Here is an 18,606-nt window from a genome sequence, read left to right as displayed (position 1 = left end):
GTAGGAATAGATGAGCAAATAGATAATGTATGAATCCAATCATAAAGTAAAGCTGCCATGCGATGAAACATAGTTAACGTAATAGGATGCAGGGCGATAACTCACATCTATTTATTTCTAATTAGAACTTTATTACAGCAAATCAGGCTATTTTTTCCCTCATTTTTCCCCCTGCTGTCGTTTTTGCCATCCTAGCATTTAGTAATACATGGAAATAATGTCTATCTATTTCTTCTTTTTTAATGTTGAAACTGCAGTGTCTTTTCTTTAGTGACGCTGTGGGGAGTGATAGTGACTTTCCCTCCTTATCCCCACTGTGACACTGTGACACTTTCGCAGCCCTCCTCTTGTACAGTTGCCTTTGCAGCCCCATCTATCTGTGGCACACATCCTCTAAATGACCTTCAATGCAACACAACTGACTGGTTGTCTTCACCACACCAGGCCACTTCTGTTAAACAGCACTGTTTAAACAATATGTTTTTTTTCCACTCCTTCCCACCCGGTCTGTTTCTTCCCCGTGAGGAGGACTGAGTGAATGCAGCTAAATCTTGTGTAATTACCATTTTGCCTCCCAATGATAAACGCATTTGCGCATCATCAAGGGAGAAGTGTCTTCTCTTTTTAACTGAAGAGATGGTAGGGGGACGGTACTTTAAAATAACATGCAGCACTTGTACCGCTCAACGCCTGATGTAAATAACACTGCTTGGGAAAGCTTTCTCCTCCCTAAGTTGATTTAGTATTCTTGTCCCCATGTGTGAAAATGGGATATGCCCTGCTGTAAAAAGAAAAAAAAGTGTTTTGGAATATTCTGTGTATCAGCAGTACAGACCCTGTGATATGTTTGCTTACAATGGCTTGTGTCTAGCCCCAATGTGTGACACATTTAGTCACAGATAGATGAATTTTGGCGTTTTACATCACAAATTCACACCTTTTGTCAAATTGAGTGTATTGTCCCAACCTTTTTCTCGTATCCAATCAAACACTCACTCCTCTCCCTCTTTTTGCTCTCTTCGCAGTGCCATGCGTGTGCTGCTATCCAAACTGCCAAGGCCCTGGATTGTAGATGAGAAAAAGGATGACGGTTACACCGCATTGCATCTGGCTGCTCTCAACAATCATGTGGAGGTGGCTGAGCTGTTGGTCCACCAGGTAACAACACGGGCAAACACACAAACACTCTGAAGCATGCAAATAGCTCTTTTAATACACGTCTAATTACTTAACCGGACAACAAATCCAGTTATTTATACTCTATAAGAGACTCCCTCTATTCACACATACTTTATTGGCCTCTAGCAGAGCTGCAGCAGCCCATTCTGCACTCCTGGCTCTTTCTGACTACACACAATTAAGAACAGCATCTACTCCACTCCCTGCACCCAGCACGCTGTAGACTGGTTGAAGCTGCTATAACTGCCATTTTTTTTATTGAATCCATACGGTTCACAGGGCCTCCAGGGGTATTCTTTAGTTCTGCTGGGCCTTATATCCTCCTCTCCCTGCAATCACAGGTTCATGCTCCTTTTTCCCCTCTGAGATTGCAGTTTTAGCTCCCTGAAGACTGACACATACAGGAGTATACAGCAAAAGTCACCTGACCAAGCAGGAACTGGGTTAATTAGGATATGGTGCAAGGCAGCAATGTAGCTGCAATGTCCCAATGTGTGAACGTTTGATGTGCTAGCTACCTTTCAGAGGGGACGGCCTTTTTCTCCAAAGTCTCTGCAATGGGCTTGTTCGCAGTGATGGCTCAGCTTTCTATTCAGAAATTGCGCCACACTACAAGGTGCACTGCAGATTCTCTGCCTGCCAGCCAGCCAGTCAGTCAGTCTTATTACTTGGGGATTTCACACACTGCCTGATTACAATGCTTATCTTCTCTCCACATCTCCTCAGCTGAGGTGTTTGCAATTGGAAATGACAATCACATGCAGCGTTATTGTAGGATGCGTTTTTTTTCCCCCCAGCCTCCGAGGTGATACTTTGTTGGTCGATGGGGTTGAAAGAAGGAAGTTTGTGTCATGACACATAAAATCAGAAAGGTTGTTAAAATCTTTCATGTGCTGAACAATTATAAACATTTTTAACATAATTCTTCCCTTGTTTGTTTGTATTTGCTTTGGATGCAGTGATGCTGAGCCCAAGAAAATATTCCCTAAGGGGCAATAAAGTATATTTTATCTTGCCATATTTGTCTACATTTATCACTTGTCTGTCATATCTGTGTCTGAAAATGTATGTTAGATTAATTATGATTTCAAAAAATGCTCCTGTTTTTATGGTGTGTATTTACTCTCGTTCCACTTGCAGGGCAGCGCCAGCTTAGACATCCAGAATGTCAACCAGCAGACAGCCTTACATCTGGCAGTTGAGCGTCAACACACCCAGATAGTTCGGGTCAGTCATCACTCTTCTATCTTATCATCTTTCTCTTTTATTTTCGTCTTTTCCACCTCTGCAACTAACTTAGGATCTTGTCTTTGGTTATTTCTTCATCAGTTCTTTATTCTGGACTATACACAAAAGGGAGTAAAAATAACAATAATGCATCCCTACATTTAATTTGCAGCAGTGGATGTTCTGCAGATGAATTGAGGTCCTGGTTTCAGATTGATGCTGTGTAGGGAAAATGCTTTCTGAGGCAGTTTGGTTAGAGTCGTTTGGCTTAGTGCTGGATTGAGATTGCCACGTTGCCATCTTGTGGTCTCGAAAAAAAATGCAGTCCATACAGCATTGGAAGCAGTGTTAGAAATCAGCCCTATGCTGTCTGCATTGTAACATGAAATTAAAGTTGTTTGGCTATTGTTGCAAGAGTTTCTGGTTGGCTGCATGTTTGTGTGACTGTTTTACTTGTGCTTCTTTTTAACAGCTGCTGGTGCGGGCAGAGGCCAAGCTTGATGTGCAGGACAAGGACGGGGACACACCACTTCACGAGGCACTGCGTCACCACACATTGTCCCAACTGCGACAACTTCAAGATATGCAAGATGTCAGCAAAGTTGAGCCCTGGGAACCCTCCAAGAACACAGTAAATAGACATTTTCCATTTACAACCCTGTTCTTTACTGAATTTACCCTGGTACAACACGGAAGAATCAATTGAGAAAATGTGACTTATATTAAAAATGGCTGTAACTGCACACTCAAGAGCTATGATAATGCATTTGATGCTGGTGGGCTGAGATTTATTCATTGAGTATTCCCAAATATAATTGTCAAGAGACGCCCAGGTTCACTAATACAGTACTTTAGATGAAATTGTAACCAAATGTGATGAGACTATCTGCGACCACTCATGGCTCTTTAAGATGTGTTACTCATTCCGTCTTTATTTTGTGACAGTTTTTTCCTATTCGGGGTCACAGGGGAGTCTTGAGACTTACTCAGCATACATTGGCCAGAAACACTGGAAACACTTAAGACAAGTTGACAGTATATTGTAAAGCTGGTGCACAGAGACACATGTTAACATTTAGGGATAGTTTAAGCCACTTTCACACATAAACCCTGTGTGTGAGGTAGAATAATGCACCTTTGCACTTTTCTGTAACATCTGTGCAGGAGTACAACAGTGGAGCTAAAATGTGTGATTAAGAGGGTTTGAAGTCATCACCAATACTGTTCATTTATAAAAATCCTATTATTCTCCTCTAAAAGGATCATGATTGGGTAAGTCAGCTTGACCCCATCTGACAAACAGCAAAGATGGATTTTTTCCCCCTTGGGTCACTAAATCAATAGTATTTATTATATGATTATAATCATACATATTACACATATAAGACATATTACCTCCAGGCCTCCAGTTCACATGAGCTGTATGTCTTTGTCATTTTTTTAAAAAGCATCAGGTCCAGTGTGCAGTTACTTTCCTAAATATGTTGCTTGTTTTCTGTGTCAACAGTCGGATGTTTGTCTCTTACAGCAGCACCACCTGTCATCATAGAGAAGTATAATCATGTTCGACATTTAGCGTTCATGATTTTGGGAGGTTGTCTTCAGAGTTGTCTTGTCAGTATTCTGCAGGAACTTCATACACACCTGTATGAAGATCAGTATGTGGTCCACTGCCCAGTGTGTGAAAAATGATGACAGATCACACTTAGACAGCAAGCTCACTGCTCCTCAGTCCCCCGTCATCTGCATCACTGCACAGCCCAGTCTCCTCAGCTCATCATTCAGACAGCAGCCTGACACCAGCACAGAGCAGTCAACCAGCTCGCTACCACCTCTTGACCAGCCTGAATGAGTTCATCCCTCTGTAGAGGCCACTGCGGGCATGTCAGGCCAGAACCCCCTCCATGTTAACACCACATCACTAAATGAGTTTAAGGCTAGAGGGCCTACCTCCAGTAAAAGGCATTCCTTACTTGTCACCTTGTGTCTTTTTCCCGCTTCTTTACCATCTCCGTCTCCACTTCCTCTCTTCTATCCCCCTCTCTGCCCTATCTGGTTCCCCAGCGGAGGAGCAGAAAAGACAGACAGCAGGCCTAATTGAGATATATGCAGTTGGGTCACTCTCCCATAGCCCACCCCCCCACCCTTCAAGATGAGAATTGAATTAGCCGGCCCGATGGCTCCATCAGCAGAGATGTAAAAGCTACTGGTTGAAGACGATCAGACATGGAAAACCCAAATTGCTAGAAAGAGAGAGCCGCTATGAGTTGAGCCAGCTACACGGAGGAAGGAGAGGGAAAGAGACGGGACAGTTAATGGGATTTTGAGCGAGGGTGAAGGGGTTACATTGCCCAAGAGACGTCTTAAGGCCTGTCTTTGATTGGTTAATTAGTGATGATCAGACAGTACTTTGACATGAATTTAACTCTGAATAATATTAAAATCAGGAGTCCTCTCTACATCACCCTGTATATTCGGGGTGTGAGTGCAAGTGTGTGTATTCTCACTGGCTTCAACTTGAGAACTACCTTTTGTGTCAAAAGTCTAAATACATGCTTCAGATTTTTAACCTGTTTATGTGTGTTTGTCCGCAGTTAATCATGGGCTTAGGCACCCAGGGGGCAGAAAAGAAGAGTGCTGCATCCATCGCCTGCTTCCTGGCTGCCAACGGAGCAGACTTGACCATTCGTAACAAGAAGGGCCAGTCCCCTCTCGACCTGTGTCCTGACCCCAGCCTCTGCAAGGCTCTGGCCAAATGTCACAAAGAGAAGAGCAGGTAAACGTCTCTTAAAGGAGTAGTTTGACATTATTTACTGTCTTGCTGAGAGTTAGAGTAGAATGTTGATGCCAATGTCATTATCTGCTTGTAACATATAAGGCTTGAGCCAAGAGGTGGTTAGCTTGACTTAACATAAAGACTGGAAACATTGGGAAACAGCTGAGCTCTTCCAGCAACTTTAAAGCTACTAATTAACATGTTATATCTTGTTTGTTTTCATCTGTACAAAAACCAAAGTTTTAAGATGTCAGATTGTGATTTATGATCAGTTATGTCCCGAAGAAGTGTTGGGAAATACACTGCACCTGGCCAAGCTACAGCATGGTAAATTGTGAGCTTTACAGGTGCTTGCAGTTTTATATATAAGACACCAGCTTCATATTTAACAGACGGATGTAAAAGTCTATCAATTTTGTCATCCAACTCTCCAGAAAACCTTGTTACACACAGGGATGAAAAGGGACTTACAGGAGTAGGTGTTTGGTGTTTAAAAGTATGCTCATGTACCCACAGACAATGTAACAACACCTGAAAGTGAAAACGAAAGCAAGCACCATCTCAGGAATATCATCAGACAATCCTATTGATTTCCTTTCTTTGCTAAAAATGTTTCATGTAGGGCTTTTGTTTCCTTTTCTTGCCTTTTCCTCCCTCTGTTCCTCTTCGTGTCTCTGCGTCTCCCACTATTTTCTTTGTTCCCTGTCAGCCTTTCTTACAGATAATCTCCTCTGTTCTCACACTCGCTGGTTTTATTCTCTTCCTCTGTGTTCCAGTGGCCAGGTGGGCACCCGCAGCCCGTCTCTGAACAGCAACATTGAGTCTTTGGAAGAGTGTATGGTGTGTTCAGACATGAAGAGAGACACTCTGTTCGGGCCCTGCGGACATATCGCCACCTGCTCCCTCTGCTCGCCACGCGTCAAGAAGTGTCTCATCTGCAAAGATCAGGTCCAGTCAAGAACAAAGGTATCAAAGTTACCTCCATCTATTTACCTACTAGAAATAAACACATGACGCAGAATGAATAGACACTTTTTATTCTCCTTTTTTCTCTTGTTTAATTTGTCCACAGATTGAGGAGTGTGTAGTCTGCTCTGACAAAAAGGCAGCAGTGTTGTTCCAGCCCTGTGGTCACATGTGCGCTTGTGAGAGTAAGTCAAACACATTTTAACATTGACTTTTGTTGCGTTGTTTCTGTAAAATAACAGTGTGTACATAGACTGGACATTCAGGTCTAAACAGTGTGTTTCCTTCTTGACAGACTGTGCCAGCCTCATGAAGAAGTGCGTACAGTGCCGGGCTGTGGTGGAACGCCGCACCCCCTTCGTTCTTTGCTGTGGAGGGAAAGGTATGGAGGATGATGCCGCTGATGATGAGAATGATGATGATGATGATGATGATGATGATGATGACATTAGTGAGTGAATCTTTCACACGTTCCCTTTTAATTCCCCTTTTTTATTATTTCTTCCTTTCTTTCTTTTTTCTTCTTTTTTAGTCTCCACTCTTATAAAAATATCTGATTTAGCCTTTATTCCCTTTCTTTGCTTTATTGCTGCCTTGCTTATGCATTTTTATTATTCTTATGTTTGCATCACTGTTATGTTGTTTTTTGTTGTCTGTTTTCCATCCATTAGAATTGTACAGATTTAGTCAGATTTGAATCAGCTATTGTTGCTTTTTTTAAATTGATAAACAATCTTCCAGCACTGCTAGAATTGATGTGCTTTAATCATCTTGACATTTTTTACTCGCCTCTTTTTTGATATTGACTGTAGTGGACCCTGTCTAAAATTCGCCACAAACTTTATTCTTCCCTAAGACAAGATTTTGTGCTTCAAATAGATCATATCATAATCTATTTATAGGTGGGATCTCAGAAGCCATTTCAAGATGAGTTTTACTGAACCGCACTGAATAATGTAATAATATCAAAGAGTATGCAGCCAACCTGATTACTTTATTCATGTGTCTGTGGCCTCTAAAAGTTTGACTAATCACATTCACATAAAATGGGCAAACTTATGTGTAAGCAATAAGCAAAAAAAGACCTATAGTCTTTATCATCCATGCATATTAACTGAACTGAATTATACCTTCTTAATAACCAATTTCTGAAGGATATTGATCAGTTTTAGATTAATAAGATCTTTAAGATAGCTTAAGAAACAGCTCATTTACAGCAGTCCTGTATGTAGTCAAAATATTGTAACTAGCTTCTAATGAAGTGCATTAATAGATTTATTTTTGGTTGCATCCCCAATCCATCTTCTTGTTTCCAAAGTGAAACACAGTGTTTTATTGTCCCTCTTTTAGTGGTGCGTCTCACCAATGGTTACTTCTATCCACATTCTACCACATTTTTATGTTGAGTTAAAAGGGAAACTGGTGCAAGTTCACTTATTTTTGATGCCCTTAATTAATTATTTTAAAATTTCTCCACATGTCCGCTTACTCCCTGTTGTTACCAATGCAGGTCCAGACACACATACACTCATGCAAGGGGCAGCATTTATTGTTTATCTCCTTTACCTTCATCCCGACTGTTGGTGTCTTTTATGAAAAAAAGAAATCTAATGCACGAAATTCATCTGTTGATTTTAATGTACATCTAATGCAGTGATCACAGGCTTTAGACTCTTAACCTCATGCTTAATCATTGGCTGATGGCAAAAAGAGAAAGAATCACTTGCCGCTACGCCTTTTAACTATCAATTCTATATATAGATGAGACTCTTATTTCTCTTTCTTTGTCCGATCATTGTTTTCCAACTTGCTTCCTCTTCAAATTCTTTGTTTGAACCTCCCTTAGAGGCTGTAGTAAGTAGTTTTTGGTCCTCAAGCCAACTGTTGAGCTGGTGAGGACGGCTCCTGCTATAACAATGTGACTGGTTATTCCCAGCAGGGAACTCTAACACTATGGCAGGGGGATCGCAGGATCTTCTCCAGCCCAACAATCTGACACTAAGTTGGTGTAAGTATGCCTCCATGATCCCCTCCCTTATCAGAGCCCTTTTTCCAAAGAGCTCCTCAGAGTGCTGCCCTCGCCCCTCTCCCCTCCTCTTAAAACCATCATTTTCTTTCAGTGATACACGCACCATAATCAGTAGATGCTGATATATATACATATACATGAAGCATATGCCAAGAATCACACCAGTACTCGCTATTTCTGGCAGAAGGTTTGGCTGTGACAAGTAGCTAGTAAGAGCCAGAGTCCCCAGCAGGGCCTCAGTCCAGCTAATTCTTGTTTAGTGCTCAAATGATCCATTCAGGCACTTTTCCACCCATATCATTGCGTATCCTGTGGATCGTTAGATGCCAAAAAATGTTGCATGATGTTTTGTCCTTTGCCAGTTTATATTTTAAATGATTACAAAAACGTATGCTTTTCAGAAATCAAGTAATTTAAAAGTGAGTTCAATGCCAGCATAGACTGCTAGAGCCCAAGTTCAATCTGCCAAACATAATAAAATTCAGACTGCATGTGTTTGTAATTCTTGCTCTAAAATATAATAGGACTCCCAGCTTTATTCAGACTGGGAATATTAATGTGGCTGCAATTGTTGTTTGTTGGCAGTAAAGTGTGTCATTTTAAGGAGGTGAAGTCAGAAGCGGCCACTGATGCAAACTGTTATTTAGTCTCTAACATGGTAAACACATTAGTTTTTTCCTCTTCAATCTGTTATTGTGTGTTTTATATCGTGTCCAAACAGCTAGCGGAAACATTCCAGCTCTGCAGAGAGACAAAGACAACACTAACGTCAACGCTGATGTACAGAAACTACAGCAACAGCTTCAGGACATCAAGGAGCAGGTAAGCACAAACTGAACTGTAGACCAGGTTTCGACCGGCTGATATTCCCTCAGTAGCTGATAATCCTCACCTCAGGTAAAGGGAGTGTGAAAATGTTGTTGCATCCACCAACATTTTGCAGCAGCCTTTGAGATACAGAATGTTTACTCCCATTTAAAGTCAATAAGCATTGACAAGTACACATATTAAAGCATCATGGTGCAAAGTGTGTATTAGTAAACATCTTTAAACCTTCATTCTGAGATTCATGGCCGCAATTAAAAAGGACTTTTGTTTGAAATTGATTTTGATTCATTGTTTAATAAAGAAAATGGCAGAATATATCGAAAAATAACCATCAGCCCAAACAAGGTTGTGTAGAACTTGCTTTTTGCCCGAAAGCTGATGATGAATTTTTGAGGATGTAGAAGTGATAAAAGCAGAAAATGCGCACATTTTAGACGCTTTAACCAGTGAATATATAATGGGTTTTTTTTCTTGACAGATGACTTAAATGACTATTCCATTATTAGATTATCACCAAATGATATTTGGTTAATCAACTAATTAATTAATGGACAAATAATTTTAGCTCTACTGACGGTAAATCCTAAAACGACACACAGAACTGCATTAGCTGCTTTAGTAATAAGTCATACCAATACTAACATGTACAGTACGGGTCAAAAGTTTGGACTCACCTGCTCAATCTCAATCTCAAATTCGGGCTCATTAGACTCATTAAAGTACTGATACAGATTTTCACTGATCTAATTTCCAGTCCTTGTGTTTCTTGGCCCAAGTACTTCTCTTCTTCTCATTGGTCTGCCTCAGTAATGATTTCTTTGCAGAAATCGGACCATGAAGGTCTCCTCTCCTCTGAACAGATGATGTTGAGATGTGTCTGCTACTTGAACTCTGGGAAGCATTGATATGAGCTCCAATCTGAGATGCTGTTAATTGGTGATTTCTGAGGCTGATAACTCTAATTAACTTATCCTCTGCAGCAGACATAACTCTTAGTCTTCGTTGCCTGCGGCGGTATTCATGAGTGCCAGTTTCATCATACTCTTTGATGTTTTTTGTGACTGCACTTCATGAATATGAGAGTTCATGAAACATACAGATTGATATTTGTGTCTTAAAGGAATGATGAACTCTAGTTTCTTGTTACACATTTGAGAGGTCCACCAATGAACTTTAAACAAGGCACACCTGTTAATTGGAAACTGTTAAGGTGATGACCTCATGAAGCTTGTTATTGGCGATAGTGAGAAAGTTGTCATCGAGGCAAACAGTGGATAATTTGAGGAATCTAAAATATGGAACATTTCGGTTTAATACTTTTTTTTATTAGTACTTATTTCCTTATGTTTTTATAAATTTCTGATGTCTCAAGTATTGCTCTACAATATATAAAATAGTAAAAGTGTAGAGAGAGTCTTGAATAAGTAGGTGTGTCCCAGCTTCTGACTGTTACTGTATATGTCACGCTATGACTGAGCTGAATACACCAATTGTTTTACGTGGACTCAAAGCGTGACTCATAAACTGATCACAAACTGATAGTGATGATCCCTGCTGTAAAACATTGTGTAATCAAATGGACGTCTGCGTCATAAATGTTTCATCCAGGGCTTGGCTCAGTTACTGATTCTCTGAAAGTTAAAATGATTTCACCACAACAAAACATATGAACTGTAATACTTCTCTTTGTTTTTCTCCAGACCATGTGTCCGGTGTGCCTGGACCGGCTGAAGAACATGATCTTCATGTGCGGCCACGGCACCTGCCAGTTGTGCGGGGACCGAATGAGCGAGTGCCCCATCTGCCGCAAGGCCATCGAGCGCCGCATCCTCCTCTACTAGAGCCCCCCCAAGACTTTTTCTTTCTCTCCCTCTCTCTCTTTAAGGCCACCCTGACCACGCTCGCAATGCCACAACCACACCAGCTGCTGCTGCTGCTCGACCATCCTCACAGCACCCGAGTCAGCCAGCCTAGGGCGTTTTCAGATGTCTTATTCTACACAACAAATGCTCTCTTAATGGTTTGATTGTGCTCAAATGGAATTTCCTGCAAAACAAGGAAAAAATATGAGTGGACTTTTGTCACTTGTGCGGTTCTGTCATCGTGTATCCTAACTGCAACCGGAAAGATGCTCGCTTCACGGACATCGCCTTTTTCTTGTTGTGTTATTCACTTTCTGCCTCTTTTCCACCATCTCCTCCTCAACCTCCTTTCTGTACCGCTTTCTGTGTTTTTACTTGATATGTGAAACTTCTTTCCTCTCTTTGAGTCGGAGGTGGTCTCTTCAGACTCACAGTCTTGGATATGAACTTTAAAGGACAAATCCCATCTCTGGATCTCACCCTGGAATCACTGAGAAAAATCACAAGTGTGAGATCAGATCTGTTACCATTGTTGTAAAGTTCTCATACATGTGCTGCAGGCCCTCTAATGCCTGCTGCAGTCACGTTTTATTGTAATTGTAAATCCTTATGCAAGTGTAATGGTATCGAAAGCTGCTGTTGTGAATTCTAAATTCTTAATTTTTTCATGACAGTATGGCAAGTTTGTGACACATTACTGTATGCACAACTTAAAGGTGAGTGTTTGAGCTTCATGTCAGTGTTCAGCTTGGCTGTTGTGACACGCTATATACCGACTGTCCTTTGCAGTAGAAGACCAGATGTTGGCAGTTTTGCACTAGCACATGTCCTGAGGTGGGATAAGAAAAACCCTGAGTCAGGTTAAAGTGCTTTTCCGCACTGACTTTGGAAGTCCACTTCAGCTCAGCGATAAAACAAAGATAAGAGTAGTCTGACTGCCAGGTAGCACGCCACACCCTTACTCTGTTTACCAAGCTGTAAAGAGAACAACAGCGGTGTCGCAACACCTTTTTTGGCTGCGGATACCAGAGCCGCCGGTCAACACTGATTCAGCTTCTGTCCAGTGATCAGCCTCTTGTTTGACCTATTCGTCGTACACACAAACCCACAAGATGCAAACATTTATGAGTATCTCGTCACTACTTGATGTAAAACTGTTACAAGACTTGGTGGTATTGTCTGACAAAAAAAACTACTATTCAATTAGCTACTCTACCATTTATGACTGTGCCATTTGCTTCCAAAAATCTACTTGTTAAATAACTTGTATGGGGATAAGGTGCTCTTTATCTTGTATTACTTTTTTATTAAAGTGTATTTCCTTTCTCAAATCTGCATTTATTGAGTTAGAGAGTACAATCTATTAGAACACTAAGACGAAAAATGTAGATTAAATTATTTTGTATTGCTGCCCAAAAAAATAGGATTTATAGGTATCACTGCCTTCCTAATATGTAGCCTCAAAATCTCTAAAACACTCTGCTTTAATATTACAGTTGAGATACATTTGTGATGTTTTTTGTTTGCTTCTTTTTGTTTGTTTTGCAATAGCTTTCTAGCAATCATGAGTAGAAGCATTTTTTTCTCTGAAATAGGTCTCCGAAAGCCTAACTTGTTCATTTATGAAACAGAAAAAATACATTTTGTTGGTAAAAATGTTGAGTATCTTTTCACCAGTGTTTGTTTGGGAGGAAAGCTAATGGTTTTTAAGACAAAACTTGCCTTACCTCTTTTAAAAGGCAGTTGCCCATGTAGAGACTCGGCAAGGTGGCCAGCTCACCCCGCTATGTGGGAATTTGCAACCGCATACAAGCATCTCTTTACTTTATTTTTGTCCTTTTAAGGACTGAAAGCAACTCTTTTTTTTTTTGCCGTACAGTTGCGACTCTTTTCACTGATCATGATAACACTTAAAGCTAGAAGCACTAATACGCTTTATGGTAGTGTTGTCTTGTTAATGGTTGTTATGAAAAAGCCTATTTTGTACTTTATTTCGTAACTGTCCCGTTGGAAATGTATCAGTAGTATTTTCTTTGGCATGAATGTTTGACATGCAGTACGACATGTATCATGACAACTGTTCAGTCTGTATTGCTAATAAGTGCTTTTAAAACAACCATATAGCTGAAATAAAGTTCCAAATGACCCATGGGACATTAGAAGTGGTGTTTGCTTTTCCAACTTCTTTCACTGAATTGTTAATTAGCCGGTTTTGTTTTGTTTTTCAAGTTGAGCTCAGATGTATCTAGCTTCTTATAACCAGAAAATTAGCATTTTGTTGCTTTTACCCTGCTGTGAAGCGTCTGCCTCACAGAGGAGACAGGTTGGCAGAGATGGGCGGTGTGGGGTAATTGAAAATGCTAATACCTAATAATGACTCAGCACCAGCGTGTGATAGGTCAGCTATGCTAATAAGAAAGACGGAGAAGAGAAAAGAGCAAAGATAAAGAAAACCACTTGAGAAGGATGAGAGAGAGCCAAATAGAGTGATGTATCTTCTCCAGTGAGCAGTGTGACAGCGGGACATCTCACAAGGCATCTCCCTGGCACTAAGAAATTATGACCAAAGGCCATTTATGTTCTAGCTCATTGACTCGTCCATTCATAACCTGGACATCTTCAGGCTCGCCTCACATGCAGCAGCCCCTCATAACAAGACATTCATCAAGCTGTCATCCTCTCACTTCTATCACTGCGCACTGTAGGGGAGACTCTGACACCTTTTTATACCCTCTCGGGTCTCTAAAACTTGGCACAAGGACTAGACAGTTGGTGTATAGTCTGGTGTCATGCCTGCAGGCGCTTAGTCGTTTTATACTTGATTACCTGACTTTAAAACAACTGCTCTCATGTGGTTTACCTGTTACGGTGTTAGTGAGTGAATGGCAGCTGTGGTTGAATGTGTTGTCACCATTAAGCATATAATACATACATACTGTACAGACTATATGATACAAAAGAATCTGGACACCCCTCTTTTGGGCATGTTTTGTTCTATGTTTCATAGTTTGAGCCCTTCAGATTCAAAAATCTTGATGCTACAGCACTAAATGATATTGTCAGATATTGCATATCGCATTGAATTTCTTTCTTTTATTGTTATCTTCAGTGTCTTTTCTATGTTTAAAGTGGTGCTTTTGTTTTGAGTCATAAAAGTGTAACCTGTAGGAGGTCATGATGATTTTACTTTAGCCAGCCATGACTCAAAGTAGTCGTAGCTACAGAGTAACCAGCTTCGAATATTTTAGACAAAACTGTGCTTCCAAATTTCCAAACTTCGTGTTTGGGTGAAGGCCAATCATCCTTGTGCACAATTTGAGGTCCATAAATAATTGTTTTTCAAAGTTTGGTGAAGACTAACTTGACTGTCCTACAGAGAACCCTGAGCCTGGGCCCTATTGCCCAGCATCAGAAGCCAACCCTCAATAATGCTGAATATGAGTAAATCCATGCTGCAGTGCTGACTGGTTCCAAAATCTTGCAAAAAGCCTTCCCAGAGGAGCGCAGGCTGTGATAGCAGCAGATTAATGTCCATATTAATCAAATATGAATGTGATGTTTGAGTGTCCTCATAGTTTTGGCCATGCAGTGTGTGTCAGAATCACAACAGCCATGACTTTCAAATAAAAACTTTTCTTCAGACTGATAGAGACACACTGAGGTGAATGTCAGGTGGCAGGCTTGTCCATCACTCTGACTGACTGCAGACCCACCCTGCCTTACCGACTGTCGGGGTGCCGGAGACGCCATTATCTCTCCCCTGACCACAGCCTGATCCTGGGGAGGATCCCTGACCGCCTTGCCTGCCGGTCTCAGCTGCTTGAAGACTGCAGTGTTTGCTGACTGGACTGCAGGGGTTATTACTCCCACACCAGGAGGTCAGATAATCCACAGGCTGCCCTGCAGAGCGTGAGTGATGGTTGCTCAGGCACTGCAGGCTCGACTGAACAGCAGATAGAGATGAAGTGAACCCCTGGAGAGGAGAGCAGGCGACACACAATCAGGAAAATGACTGTAACCCTGCTTCAAGTCTCTGCTGTGATCACTGAGAAGGGTCAGTGACATCCATCTGCCGGTGGAGTCAGCATGCGGCAAGGGCAGCCCGTGCCCCCGCCTCTCCCTCCACCACCCAGGCTTTGCCCTTGACTGATTCTGAAGTTATGACCTGACAGAAATGAATATATCCTCTCCACACTGACTGTGAAGTGATGATTTTGACATGCAGGTTTCAGAGCACATCACAAGGTGGCAGTACATCCACTGACTAAATACTGAATGTCTCTCCTGTCATGTGGTGCAGGAGACAAATCAACTAAATTTACAAGAGACTCATTCATGCCTTATATTTTGATTTGATTTAGGTGATAAATCCTTGTATTAACACCATCACTCATGTAGAGGTGAACTGGTGTTTCAGAAGCTCACTTTGGGTTGTTAATCCCCTCCTGGGCCTCCAGCAAGATTCACAACAGCTTAAATTTACCACCTCATCTTGATACAGAACTTGAACTTAACATACTGTGGTGCCAGGTGTGCTTTGTTCCGGCCAGAAACAGCATGAAGGAGAAGGAGAGCATTTCGTTAAACAGTAGCTACATGCAAATAGAGCCTCAGCATCAAACTATGAAAAAAAAGTTGCTTAATGAAAATAAAAGGTTTTTTAATTTTTTTTATTCACTGTGGTGATAAATGACATCTGGGTGGGAAATGAATTATTGGTCTGAGAAACTTTTGACCAGCAGGAAAAAAGAAGTGTCAGTGTTGTAGACCTTGAAACGTTACCATCTGCAACACATTTCTTACAACACAACATTATTTGGAAAATTGCAGACTGTTTTTGAAAACCTGACGCTACAGAAATCAATTCTTCCCTGGATTCATTCGGACCACACAGATCAAGAAAGGGGAGAAATACTGTTTTCTTTCTCTCCCTCTCTCTCTCTTTCCATCCATTTGGCCACTTGGGCTTTCCTGCCATGTTGGAGGAATTGATCGCTGACAGTCTGAAGGTCCTTTCTACTCTCTTTCGCTCTCATGTCATGCAGTTCAGAAGTCTGCTTGAATTTATTGTCTCGCTTTATGGCCGAGCTGAGCAAAGTTCAATCTGGCTGTCTGGACTGACTCTTGGAGAACCAGAGAAGAAGGGAGTGCCTGACACAGGACCTGATGATTTTTGTGCGCGCCACATTCAGGGGCCTTTAAGCTAGTTGTTTGTCAAAGTTAAGGCTTGTTTTCGACGCAGTAACATTCAGCAAAAAGCTTAAAACCATCTTTATTCGGTTTAGTTTACAGTATGGTAAGATGTAGGTAGATGTGCATGTGTGGGTGGGTTGGTGTACCTGAGAGCAGCAGCAGCAGCCCCACCTCCACAGTAAAGCCATAAACTCAGTTATCCTCTCCCACAGGTCCCTCCTCAAAACATATAGGCCCCTGACACGCTGATTGCTTTATTGATATTGATCAGGGCAAAGTGTCAAAGCACTCGTCCATCTCTCTCCCAGCAGTAGGTAATTGTTATTTATGCATGTGGAGGGAGAAGGTTAACAAAAACAACACCCAGTAAAGCTATATGTGCGGCTATAAAATACGCTTGTGCAAAACAAGCGATAAGTAACTTTAAAACATTCTAGTGCACATTTTTTGCAACTCTTCATCTACTTTTATCATTATTTACTTATTTTTGTATTGTAATTAATTTATTTGTATTGAAATATGTTTATAATATTTTAATGATTTAAATTGCTTTTTGTATTATACCAGGATGAAACTAAAGGGGGTCACATCAAATATTCCTTATATAATAATAATTATTTCCACTTCAGTGTTTGTGGACAAATTGCATGCAAATACTCCCAAGAGCCAGAAATCATTTATTATCACAAGTCATTAGATTTTAGAGGCCCACAGCTTTGATCCTTGGTTAATTTAATTATATTCATTTAAATGATTTTAACAAAGTAAATGTTGGCTTTCAACATCCCCAAACTAAATATACTGTGGCTTTTGACCTATTGGTCACAGCCCACTAGGTGCTTGTTCTTATCATCGCAGCATTATTGGAGGCTGGAGCCTGCGAGCCACATTTACAGTGCAAATGTTATCGTTCCAATGACACTTTAAACAGTCTTTATCAATATATAGTCATTCAAGGTTTATGAGCTTTGATAAAATGTCACTAGCCAGGCAGGGTCATTACAATGTGCAGCTACGAGGTGTTTTGTTTTAGATTATAATTATTATTATTATAATTTCCCACAGAACATCTGGAACTTTTAATGCTCGACAGGTAAAATAAACACTCGGCACATTGAAAAGACAAAGTGGTCTAAGTGTAAAAGATACTGATTTTCTCCTCAGGAAGAGCAGCTTAAGGGCAAACTACAGTGTGAGTTTGGCAGTACCTTATCATCCTATTATCTTTAAAACAGTGGGTTATCATAATTGCTTACTTAATAATTCTATAAAACTGTGGAGGTGCAACCTTTGCCTGGGCAGTAAACTGTCAAGTGCTTTTGATGCTGAGATTGAAAAGATTCCTGACAGGGAAAAATGTAGCTACATATTAATTTTATTGGGTATAATAAAATAAATATACATAAATAATTTACACAGAGAGTAATAAAACCAGTATATTTAATTTTTTTGATTAATTTCTGTTAAAATAAAACACTAATCACTCCCAGTATTAGTCTGTTAAATCAGGATAACTTGTAAATTCTCCAAATGATTAACTAGTGGTGGCACTAGAGCTCTCTTTAGATGTGATTAGTTTCACACCACTACAAGTATGCAGAACAATGGGGTAGACATACTTAATCAACAAGTGCAAACTTCATCACATTGAACTCTCAACTAAGCAAACAAAGCGGTGTTGATGACACTGTCCTCCTGCTGCATGGTGTCAGGTGAGGATTTCTAAACAAGGCTGGCTCTGGGATCAGTATTTAAGCCACATGTGAGTAGCGAGTTCAACAGTTTGTAATCCTTGTGAACTCAGATAGAGAAACAGCAACAAGGAAACTCCCCAACCCAGAGTTGCTGAATTTCCCTGAGCAATACCTCTTTGTTTCTTACAATTTCTTACCATTACTGGAAAAAAGGGGTTCTATGGAGGCAGTAAATGCTACAAAGACACATTGTATAACAAAACAAGCGTACATCTGACAGGTGCTCGCCTCCACCGAGCAGGCAGTAACCTTGGAGGGAGTAGACAGGAATGTAGCAGCCCTATCTGAGCTCAGAGGGAAATACTGACTGCAAAGGCCTTTTTTTGTTCAGAGAGAAAAATCAATATTCCAGAGTCCATCACACGGTCAGGCATTTTTAGTGTTTTTTTCTTTTTTTCCAGGCGGGTTCCAGCTATGTGAAACGGGCTCAGAGTGCCCCCTGGAAAAGAAAAAAAAAGTTAATGCCTAACTTCTTTATCTTTGTTTTACAGCCAAGGGTTGTACCTCCAAATCAATACATGATACACAAATATCCCAGGGCTCCATGTTCTAGACAGAGAGCGATGACGAAGGCTTGAGAGTTAACCAGCTTTAAACCACCTGGCAAAGAGAAGGTCTTTTTCTTTAAAGGCTAAAAGCTTCTGGTAGAGTCAATGTAGAGAGAATGAGGCTAGGTTATTTAATGGGGCTGCTATAGAAAGTTAAAAAACAAAAAACTAAACCAAAAAAAATGAAACAAATAGTTTTAAGTCTTGTTTTGACCATTTGAAGACTGCAGGCCTACCAAATGTC

The 18,606-nt window shown here is 40.8% G+C and overlaps 2 protein-coding genes across 6 annotated transcripts in view; both read left to right on the top strand.

Moving 5' to 3' along the window:
* Positions 1 to 13,021, top strand: part of mib1 (MIB E3 ubiquitin protein ligase 1) — a 56,629-nt gene extending 43,608 nt beyond the window's left edge. The window contains exons 13-22 of one of the 5 annotated variants that reach the window (XM_062428731.1): positions 1,026 to 1,158; positions 2,320 to 2,406; positions 2,879 to 3,037; positions 5,001 to 5,182; positions 5,959 to 6,148; positions 6,255 to 6,333; positions 6,444 to 6,530; positions 8,088 to 8,156; positions 8,899 to 8,999; positions 10,706 to 13,021. In XM_062428731.1, the coding sequence (XP_062284715.1) occupies positions 1,026 to 1,158; positions 2,320 to 2,406; positions 2,879 to 3,037; positions 5,001 to 5,182; positions 5,959 to 6,148; positions 6,255 to 6,333; positions 6,444 to 6,530; positions 8,088 to 8,156; positions 8,899 to 8,999; positions 10,706 to 10,846 (1,228 nt within the window). In that variant the 3' untranslated portion in view covers positions 10,847 to 13,021. The other 4 variants (XM_062428730.1, XM_062428729.1, XM_062428728.1 and 1 more) reach the window with 4 other exon arrangements.
* pter (phosphotriesterase related) overlaps positions 1 to 18,606 on the top strand; it is a 291,456-nt gene that overhangs the window by 61,515 nt on the left and 211,335 nt on the right. The gene's annotated exons all lie outside the window — the stretch shown is intronic.

Source organism: Scomber scombrus, chromosome 11, assembly GCF_963691925.1.
Source record: "Scomber scombrus chromosome 11, fScoSco1.1, whole genome shotgun sequence".
NCBI lineage: Eukaryota > Metazoa > Chordata > Actinopteri > Scombriformes > Scombridae > Scomber > Scomber scombrus.
This window is presented reverse-complemented; position numbering and strand designations above follow the sequence as displayed.